Source organism: Dendroctonus ponderosae, unplaced genomic scaffold, assembly GCF_020466585.1.
Source record: "Dendroctonus ponderosae isolate FM_Combo_2020 unplaced genomic scaffold, Dpon_F_20191213v2 Dpon_F_20191213_11, whole genome shotgun sequence".
Classification (NCBI taxonomy): domain Eukaryota; kingdom Metazoa; phylum Arthropoda; class Insecta; order Coleoptera; family Curculionidae; genus Dendroctonus; species Dendroctonus ponderosae.
Genome location: NW_026017213.1, coordinates 2,535,653 through 2,546,886, shown reverse-complemented (window position 1 = coordinate 2,546,886; position 11,234 = coordinate 2,535,653). Strand labels below are relative to the sequence as shown.

Sequence of the window (11,234 nt, the reverse complement as noted above, 5' to 3'; positions counted from 1 at the left end):
ACAAAATTGAACAAAAAATTGAACGCGACCATAAAAGTACATACACTAAAGGTTAGAATTGCAAAAATCACCTTTTAATCGACCGTTACAAATGGCCTTAGGGACTTTTGGCGATTGGGATTGGCGAACAAAGCGAACTTAAACGAGCGATCGCTGCAATGAAATTTGGTTAGAACCGTGCATTTTTTCCGTACATTTGCACCAATAATGTGAACAGAAGCTGGACGTTCGTGAACAGAACGAAACTCGATGAATTTCAGCGATCCATTGCTAGTAATGGTTGTAAAGTTGGCCTAAACTGTGCAACTTTGAAGAACCCAATGTACAAGAAAGATGAAGAAGACTTGAAGAGTGCTGGACGAGCTTAAACGAGCGCTTGTTGCAATCAAAGTTCACTTGAACTGAGCAGTTTTCCCATAAACACTTGGGCTAAAAGGAAAAACCGACTAGAAGAGAGAGATACTGAAAAGAGCGATAGACGTTCGCGAACGGACCGAACCTCTACGAACCGAAACGAGCARTTATTGCGATGAAAATTGTGTTAAAATGTACCCTGTTGTTTCCAGAAGACTTGAGCGAGAACGTAGTTAGACAAAAAGTGACAGATCTTGGTGTCTAACTGAACAAATGTCAATGTCAAAATTGTCGAAATAACCGGCCCACATGGCCAACTAACAAAAACACGACGACCTCGCAAATAACGGAAATAGACCTGAAGTTGCAAAGATTGAATCCTTCTGGTTATTTTCGTTATGTGAATGATTGATGGAAAAAACTGCAAATCACCACGCAGACATCGCAGATTCAAAGAGATTGGTATTTTCATCTGGTATTATCGACTAATAAACCGAAAATAACCGAGGTGAAAGCAACCGAATAACACGTGAGAAAAGCATATTTTTCTTCATTCGAATAAAATGAAAAGTTTAAACGGGTAATTTTTCATTCGCTCAGAGTTGGACTCAACTCTTTTGCTTAAAATAGACGATTAATTGACCGAATTGCGTTGAAAGAATGGCAAAAATGCGGCGAAATTTTCGTTTGCAAAATGTCCTCATTAGCACACGGATTACTCATGGAGCATTACACATACTGAGTTCACCTTTAACGATATCGAGCGGAAAAGTTGGCAGAAAGTCGAGAGTTTCGGAAAAAAACACGCTGTCCCCCCCAGATACAACCATTCATTACTCGCAAATTATTTTCGGGAGACATGTTTTCCACTTTTCTTGCGGTAGGATCGCGGGAGCCAACATATTTTTCGCGAGAAATCAAACAATGTAATAAATCGGGCAACGTTCCCAAAACTAGAGCTTGTTGAATTTCCTGGGAAATTACCCCTAAAATAGAATAAATTCAGCGACTAAACGCAGAAAAGTGGGCAAATGCCCTCAATTTAGTGGAGAGATCAGCTAATCCGGCAATTTGGGGAACGTATTTATAATAATAAACACAACCAATCGATTTGAGGCTTTTTATAGCTTTTGGCCAGTTGTTTAGCATCGAGTGTAAACGCAGCCAATCAAATGGGCATTGAACGAGATCCCACTTAAAACATTCAAGATGCCATTGAGTGAAATTTCACTCAAACTCCTTCGAAGCGTCTTAATCTAAAGCCCACTGCCAACAAACGAAACAACAGAGTCAAAACTACATTTTCCTCAAAAATGCCCTATAAAAGGCATTTTTTGCGCCTTGTTCAGTTGAACAAATGGCCGGATTGAAGAGACTGAGATCCAATTAGAGGCAGGTAGAATAATGAAATAAACAACGGCGAATGTAAAAAATCGTGTTTACACGGTAAATTTTAATCGAAAACGCTCTAAAGAATACGGCATAAATATTTAGGTTGCCAGCGGAATATCTCAACGGTCGAATGTCGGTTTTAATTGACTTTAACCAAACAAATATGAAACAGTTCATAAATTCGACTGCTGACACTGAAATCGGGGGAAATTGGGCGAAAAATCGGCGAAATTCTAATTTTAGGCTACGCTCCATTCGGAATTTGGACAAATTCATAAGTAGCCGACCATAAATCAAACTCCACTTAAATTAAACAATTTAAAAACTAATCAATCGCAATGATAAAAAGAAATCCAGCTTCGATTGATGAATGTAAACTACAGCAGGAATTTACCTAAATCCATATACAGGGTGATTCATTGGCAATGCCAAATCCAGCCAACGAATCGGTTCTGCTCCAAAGCTCGGAAAATTAATTGAAGAATTCATAATTTTAAGGTTGCGAGTTGAAAATCGCATCTCCACACAAATATTTCAACAATTTTTGTGCACTTTTCAGAGCTTTTGAAGCAATTGAAAAATCATAAAAATTGAGCTGCTATTTTAAGTTGCCGGCCTACTAGACTTTCCATATTTTCCAGCTCTTTGGAGGTAGATTTCGTTCCAGAAATGTTCTTTTCGGCATTTTGGAAATTTTTTAAATCGCTTGACTAGCAAGCCAAGCCTTGTTTTTATTTGCGTATTTCAAGGTTTTGGAAATGAAATTTTGTTTCAAAAACATCCTTTTGGAGCAAAATAAAATGTCTTTTAGGTCACTTTTTTAGTGACTAACTCACTCTACTTGTGCCCAATTCACTCACGAATCAAACATAGGGACGCCAACGCAACCCCATATTTCCCAGCTGTTTCCAGGCGAATTACTGTTCCTTAATCGCTATTTTAAAGCAAAATTAAATATCCTTCAGACACTCTTTGCATTTTTTGACTCACTCAACTCGTGCCCAATTCACAGTCAAACGAAAATTATTCAGCCTTGATTAATTGCGCCAATGCGACCTCGATTTAGTTTTCCTCTTTCTCAGCTGTCTGCAGATGAATTATTTGTGTTCCTAAAACGCGTTTTTTGGAGCAAAGTTAAGCGTTTTTCACTCACTCTTAGCCTTTAAAATCATTCAATCAGTGTCCAATTCACAGGCAAATAAAAAATACTCAAACTGTTTTAACTTGCGTAACCTCAAGTGCTTTGCACCTAGCATTTGTTCCCAAAACGTCCGTTGGGGGCAAAACAAAAGGCCTTTCACTCACTTTTTGAATGTTTAAAATCACTCAACAAATAATTGAAAAATATAATTGATTTGTTGCACCAACGCAGCATCATTCATGTGCGAGTTTCACAGCTGTTTGGCCCATGAGTTTCTGTTTCTAAAACGCTCATTTGGAACAGAATTCAATGTTTTCAGTCACTTTTCGAATGTCAATTCACAGACAAATGAAAAATTGTCGACCCAAACTAGTTTTTTGAGCTGTTTTCCTTTGGGAATTTCCCAGCTGTCTTCGGATGAATTTGTGTTTCTAAAACGCACCTTTGGAGCAAAGTTCTTTCAGTCGCTTTTGAAATATTTAAAATCACGAAACTTGTGCCCAAACCACAGGCAAATGAAAACTATTATGTAATATAAACGAATCAAATCAAATCGGACAACAAACAACAAGAAGAATTGATAAAAATGGATCGACAAGTTTCTGGGCTTGTAATAGAAAGAGGCTTTGTTTAGGCCTAGTTTCTTCGTCCTACTGTTTCGTTTCTATTATGTCATTGAATAATGAAGATTTTTCTCATTTTTTCAATACTTTCTGTCCATTGTCTTAAATGCACTCTCTACTATGAGCTGATCGTTTTATTGCCGTATTTACCGGAAAATGTATTTTATAGCTATTCGAATCCGATCAGAATACAGTTGATTTTACCATAAATTCGTCAAACATTTTTTTTAATTAATAAAAAAAAGAAACTTGATAAGAATCATGCAGTTTAAAGAAAAGGGGACTTTTGCCCATTGCAATATCAAAATGATTCACCTTCAAATTCACATTTCCACATGGAAATACTGTTGAAGCCTGTGTAGGTCACAAATGAGTTTGCCGAATCTCTATGGATAGATTTATAATAATAATAATAATAAACAAAAAATCTACAATAAATAGAAAAAAGTTGATTTTCCCAATAAAACTTCAAGGTGTAGGCGGGCGCGAGCGATTCGTTGCATGTTAAGTAAAATTCGACTCGTTAAATGCCAATGAAACATTATTTTTCTACTGGCTTTTACGATTTACAAATAAGCCCCATCGCGTAAATAAACACTACGGCCTTTCAGGATTTCAGCAGCTGTTTGCCTAACTGGAAAAAGTGCCGATGAAAAGCTTTCGCAATGTTTCCATAAAATGGAAAATCGGCCTCAGCGACGCGGAAGGCACGAAGTTTAGCGAGAAAAATCGTCACTTTTAACTATTTAAATAGCGCAAATTTTCTAAATGTATGTACCTCAGAAACGATTATTCATACATATTTCAGGAGAGGAGGRAAGACTTTACTTATGGGGAAATTTTAGTTATRATTATTTTCCCTGAAACAYACCGATTTYGGATTAATTSCGYCTGATTTTCAAAAATTAATTTTTCACGAACGTTTTTAGGTGRAAAAGCAYTTCYTGCACTTCTGGAAAGCGTGACATTTTGTAAATTATTGCCGAAAAGTTTACTCAAATAGCTGTTCTTTTAWCTTACTGACTAATTTCTGAACTGTGAGGTTCCTTTGGATTTTTCACTGACTATTTCGAAACTGATTTTTSAAARTTYATTACTCACASCCCRCCCCAGAKAGAAAGAAATTTCTACKGCACTGGAAAGGGGAAATAATCCACTTTTCTTGTCACAACTTTCCTTGAATTTTCTAATCCCAMGAATTGTKWAASTTGCAGACTGATTTGGTTAATGACGCTTTGCAAACTGATTTTCAAAAATTAATTTATCATTAAGCAGCCCAGAGTGAAAGTTGCCCCTAATTGCCAAAAAAGTTTACTTGAGTGCTTAGTTTTTCTGATTTTTTGCCAATTTCTACACTCTCACGTGCTATTGTACTTCTAAGTCGATTTAGACATAAAAGTGCTTGTGGGGACGCTGAAAAGAGTGCAATTTTCTCTATTAGAGGATCAACATTTGCCCGATTGGCTTCTCTGGTTGATTTTTGACGAATTTTCGAAAAACGCGTTTTAGGAACACAAATAATTCATCTGCAGACAGCTGAGAAAGAGGAAAACTAAATAGGGGTCGCATTGGCGCAATTAATCAAGGCTGAATAATTTTCGTCAAAAATCAACAATAGCAGAGGAACCAGACATTTTTTGTTAATAAAAGTTAGGCCAGATCGTCTTCTTTTGGTCCAAAGAATATCGCAGTACCCTTTTGATCATGAACTTACGGGACACCCTGTATAAAAGCGCTTGTTGAGCCACTAAAAAATCAATTTTTTTGCTTTATTATTGCAGAAAATTTCACTCTATTCACTGTTTTTGCTGATTTTTGACGAACTTCTTCACCTTAATGAAATGTGTTTTTTTTCTACCAACTTTTGAGTAAAAGCCAGTGAAAGTTAGCATTAACCGGCAACCCCAGCTTCCCTGCAGAAGACCAGATAAGTTGTAACGAAACCATCGCTCCTCAATTATCATAACTTGATTTGGTCTACAGCTCAATGCGTTCGCTGCGCGCGCAAAACTGGCCTACATTGTCTGACGTCATCAGTTGTGTAGATTTCAGTACTGAGGCCTTGTTCTGATGACGTTGAGCCGTTCTTTTCCTCATAACGTAATTATTCACGGCTTTTGACTGTTATTCTCTCAAACTAAGCCCCCTTCGGGTCTAATGATTACTATCCGATTCACATGACTTCTTTATCGAATTGTTCCGATGATAAGATAATAATGCGTAGACTAAATCACTTGTTTAGTGAGTAGCTGCGAACGGGGTTATCAGGAAATTAATTAATTGGGGAATTCGATAATTTCGGATGTTTTCGATGCATGTTTTTATGGGCTGCGCCCCTGAAACAAAGCTCCATTTCGATTCGGTTTAGACACACGTCAATTATCAGGAATGTTATTTCGGTGCGTCGAAATCGATGCCAATTAATTGACGAATAAATTATAGAACATTTACAGTGAAATACTTAGCGCTGGTCATAGCAATAAATAGTTACTCGAAAATTAATGGTTCGAAACTTTCAATATTTCCCAGTTAATACACTTTAATATCGGCTAAAATTAACCTCGGTCGTCAGCTGATTCGAGCTGACCGGTGCTAGATCACACTTAGGTGATTCTTCCCGTCGAGCTAAAAATATCGCTACCAATAGGCATAGTTTGGCAACCGCTTTCATCTGACCTCTCCGCGTTATTTGCCAGGCTCTCCTTTATTTTCTCGTCAATATTTACTCAAAAATCATTCATAATCCCGCGTGATGGCGACCCGAAATCTGTTTGATCACATTTTATCAATTTAATATTTATTTCACTATGTACCAGTGAAATTTTACGATCGCTTCCATCTCAGAAAACTGTCTTGAAATTGCAAACTTGCTAGTTCCAATGGTACCTAATTCATAGCGGTTTTGCTTCCATCCCTTTAGAGGTTAGGGCATTTCGAACCAAACGGTTTCGACCTTGAGCCGACGATACTTTCCTTATTAAACACCCACTATATGCATATTGAGCATTTTGTACAATCCAGCTTGTCGACAGATGAACTGCAAGTTCCAATCACGAATGAGTTTGCATCGGTTCCATAAAGATGGACAGAGACAGTTTTAGCAGTTTCGTCCTCTCCTATCAGAGGCTCAAACTGAAGCTTGAGGACTTTTTGACTTTACTGTCACCGGTATCAAATGTCTTTTGAGGTTAGTTTTTGAAGTTTTCCTGCGACTTGTCAGTGTATTTTCAACTGTTTCCGAGATCTGGCTTGTTTTGGCTTCGATTCCTTTAGAGGTTAGAAGTCACTGGTGCACGACAAATGGCAAACGACAGCTGCTGAGACGTTCTATCGACACAATCCTATCGATTATTCAGGTAGATGCAACCGTTTCCCCGATATTGATTAAAATAGACCAAAATTGGGCAAATTGCAGGTTAGAATTTTTCAGAGAAAAAAGATTCCACTTTCCACCTACTTTGGCTTTTTTCAGGTTAGAATTTAGCGTTCAAAATTCTCTTCCTGTGACTGATCAGGTGTTTCCAACTATTGCTGAGATTTGGGGTTTCAAACGGGAGGATCTTCAGGGGGCAGAGCCATGCTTGGCATATGTCCAAATAAAGCTTCTAATTTTAGGATAAATTTGGCCAGCTTGTTAACAAAACAGCCCACCATAGAATTTTGCAAGCCGGTCATTGGTCTTCAATCTGCAGCCTATCAATAGCCCATAAAGCAGTCAAAGCTGAGTGAATTCCCCGATAAAACCCATCACGAGCACCAGGCTGAAGTGGCCCATGTGCAAGTGGCGGCCCCAAAATAGATTTTCGCAATCTCCGCTCAAAATAGCCCGATTTTGATCCAAACATCGAGCAAATTTTTCAAAAAGCTCAAACACTTACCAGTTACATAATGGAGCAGTAGCGCGCATATCGGGTAGATGGCGGGACTGTAGACGATATCCGGACATGCGTAGCCCAGTACGCTGATAACGCGATCGGCGCACGCGCGCCCCGATCTTGTCAAATGGTAGGCGTGGCAACGGGATGGTTCGACAAAAGGCGGCAACCCGACGGGTCGCTCGGGCAGTTCCGCCGATCCAAACACCTGAACCACCATGTCCCAGTAGAATCCATCGCCCGACACTCCGCCAGCCTTGCCATGTTGCTTGCACAACAAAGGCCATAATTCTCTGAAACATAACCTCCAATCAGCAATTCATTATACTCCTGCGCGGTGCCGACCACTAACTTTCTGATCGGATGATTGGCAGGCCACGCGTTCGCCCTTAACAGTTGCTTCACCTCCTGGACCTTGCCGGATTGCAAGAGGGCGCGCACGTCGGCCAACATGCGCAATGGGCGTGCCGTCGGGCTGGGCGGAACRCTGACCACGCCCGTTGAATCCACTAGGGCGGTGAATGGGGCGGGGCCCGTTACCGAACCGTTGGGGGAACCGGGCGTGGTGGCGGGCCCGGCCGCTCCTTCGGCGATCAGCATGGCGGCGGGCGCAGCCTGCGAGGAAGCCGATTGGCCTATGTTAGGTCTTGGAACATCGTGAGGTCACCTGAAACAGCCAACGTCAGCAATTGTTCTTCAAAATTGACTTTTGGGAGGTTAGAAAATTGAGGGTACTGTCGTTGCAAGAGGTGCTTTATTTCAACTTCACTTCATAACCTCAGTTTTTATTGCTAGCAATAGCGGCTGGATGGTGGGAAACTTGGTAAAACGGTAAAACATTAGCCAATTTTCTTAGTGATTTTTTTGTGAATGATGCAGTTTTTATTAACTTCCCACTCACTGAAACCCACTACTTTTGCATAAGATAACAAAGGACGGCAAGAGGTCCGCRCCGTCTGTCAAATCGTTGACACGSTGACGCTATTCTAGAACATTTTGTGCATTTGCCAAATCTACACTTTGTGCASTGAGAGTGAGATTTMGATTGGATCGGTAGACTCYTTCTTCTTCACCCCCTGRTGAAAAGTACGTAGTTTCTCCACTGTTTTCGATAGCGRAAKAATMACATTTACCCMTTAGAATAACATAACAATGACAATTTACCTTTTCTCCCATTATTCAATTAMATKTTTCCTGATCCCCGGTGGAAAGTACGTAGTTTTGCCACTGTTTTCGATAGGAAATAATGACATTTACCCATTAGACTGACATGACAATGACAATTTACCTTTTCTCCCATTATTCATTGTAGGTACATGGTTATTGATTGAAGCAGTCAATTTCAATGAGTGAAGAAGACAGGAAAACATTTCCATATGGCGTCACCGCCAAATAGCTTGGGACAGATTGGATGCATTTTCCAGTTGAGAAACCGACCAGTTTCACAGGGAATTCGGCGCGAACTTGTCTTAAAACATGTTTGACACATGCTCTAGTAAAGTGCGCCCCAGTAAACCGTTAAAAGAAATGACATGACAAAATGCGCAAAAGATCCGAAAATAGGATGCATGTGGCATATGATGACGCCTGACGAATGCCGATGCACTTCAGCTGAGTTAGACCCAACGTTGCCGGACGTTTCAAAATGTCTAAAATATATCATTAACCTTCCCGACCTCTAGCTAGAAGTCGGGCTGTGCAGTGACAATAGTCAATTCACCACAGTGTCAATTTTCCATGAGGAAAAATCCACTTTGCCATGAACCAATTTATGTTATTCATTATTGATTACGTGATATTTCCTTAACATCTGACAATTGTTATCTAGTAACCGACCAACATGCTTGATTAATATTTACACCTAGATTAACTTTCAGAGGTCGATGGCTTTCATTTGTAAAACGAGCACGCGTTTGAACTTATTACTTTCCAACTCATTAAATCATCAATGTTTATTAATATTATTTGGGTAAATTCTAAAGTTTTTCTCAGTTAGTTATGGCTGTGAGGCTGCAGCTAGTTTATCTGCCTTTTACCCATCTGATCGATCAATCAATCATTTTAGCCAGGTTATTTATTGTGCAGATGTTATCGACAATTCCAATGATATAGAACATGTCGCTATTTATGGAGCTCACTAAATCACATTGCACTTAATGGATTTGGGAGACTTAGGGGAATTAGTCCACTTAAGTAGGCCTCTTCTCGCTAGCATTATAGAAACTTACCGAGTTTTTTCTCTTTACAGCAATTTTTCAACACCCTGTATTGTCCGACTTTTGATCATCTTAATTCCCCGATTGAAAATTTTATCGCCCTGTATAAATGTGAATTTTCGAACTGGTTCATGGCCTGACTAACCAGACTCTTCTGGAGTATTGATAGCTTGATTATAAAGTAGATTCTTTAAATAATCCCCAGCGTCGATCCAATAGGTTAAAATCAGGACTGGGTGCCGGCCAATTTAGCGGCTGAGTTTAAAGAGATAAATTCCGCAATCCACATTTAATAGCAAAATTCCAGATATCCCGAAACCGATTAGTGTTCGATATGTTTCCCACTTAATCAATCAACCGACATTTTCATTTTCATTGCATTGATTGTTGATTTGAAGTCGAAGTGAGCGCTGACTTCAAAATGGCACTTACAGAAAGTGAATTCTGACAGAAACTGCCGTTATAAACCCGCTTAAGTTACTTCAGTTTCTTTGAAATGCAGTTTGAAAATTTTGCACATCTGCGTCGACAACGTTTCGACTTTCAGTCAACAACAGGGATTTTTTGAGATTAAAAAAAAATTGTTTGTGGCATTTGAGGTTTGTTTGGCGGGGCAGAGTTTGGCATTTAATCGTTTAGGAACTCAGGAAGGGAGAAAATCGCTTTGGCAGGTACTTTGTAAGGCAAAGCCAGTTCTACAAGTGTAAAAAGTTTCAGTCATAATCAGGAAATTTTCAAAAATTTCCCAAAATTACGTCTAGTTTTCGTGACGATTTGCGCAGCCCGGAGTTTAGCGTTTAGCATTTAGTTCCAAGAAAATCAATTTTGGATGCATTTTGCAGTGCAAAGTCCTATTTATCAATGGACAACGTTTCGATTTTCAGTCAACATCAGGGATTTTTTGAGATTTTTTTTAAATTGTTTGTGGGTTTTGCGGGGCAGAGTTTGGCATTTAATCGTTTAGGAACTCAGAAAGGGAGAAAATAGCGTTGGCAGGTAATTTGTAAGGCAAAGCCAGTTTTACAGGTGTAAAAAGTTTAGACTTTCAGTCATCATCAGGAAATTTTAAAAATTTTCTCAAAATTAGGTCTGGTTTTCGCGGCGACTTGCGCAGGCCCGAGTTTAGCATTTACTTCCTGTGTAATTTGCAAAGAAAGAAAATCAATTTTGGATACATTTTGTGGGGGAAAGTCCTTTTTATCAATGGACAACGTTTCGATTTTCAGTCAACATCAGGCATTTTTCAGATTTTGAAAATTGTGTGTGCCTTTCGAGGTTCTTCTTGCAGGGCAGCGTTTGTCATTTATTTGCTCGGGAACCAACGCAGTGAGAGAATCGCTTTTGTAGGTATTTTTTAGGGCAAAGCCAGTGTGAAAAGCTTCGATTTTCAGTCATCAGGAAATTTTCAAAAATTTCCCAAAATTACGTCTGGTTTTCGTGGCGATTTGCGCAGGCCGGAGTTTGGCATTTCGGTCCTGTGAAATTTGCGAAGGAAGAAAATCAATTTTGGATCCATTTTGTAGGGCAAAGTCCTTTTTATCAATGGACAACGTTTCGATTTTCAGTCAACATCAGGCATTTTTCAGATTTTGAAAATTGTGTGTGCCTTTCGAGGTTGTTCTTGCAGGGCAGC

At 39.3% G+C, this 11,234-nt stretch overlaps 1 protein-coding gene across 8 annotated transcripts in view; it reads right to left on the bottom strand.

Moving 5' to 3' along the window:
• LOC109540771 (GTPase-activating protein skywalker) overlaps positions 1 to 8,074 on the bottom strand; it is a 44,199-nt gene extending 36,125 nt beyond the window's left edge. For all 8 annotated transcript variants that reach the window (XM_048662604.1, XM_048662605.1, XM_048662608.1 and 5 more), the window contains exons 1-2: positions 7,738 to 8,074; positions 7,389 to 7,678 (exon numbers count right to left, since the gene is read on the bottom strand). In XM_048662604.1, the coding sequence (XP_048518561.1) occupies positions 7,389 to 7,678; positions 7,738 to 7,985 (538 nt within the window). In that variant the 5' untranslated portion in view covers positions 7,986 to 8,074. The remainder of the gene's footprint in view (positions 1 to 7,388; positions 7,679 to 7,737) is intronic.
• Positions 8,075 to 11,234: the final 3,160 nt, after the last annotated feature.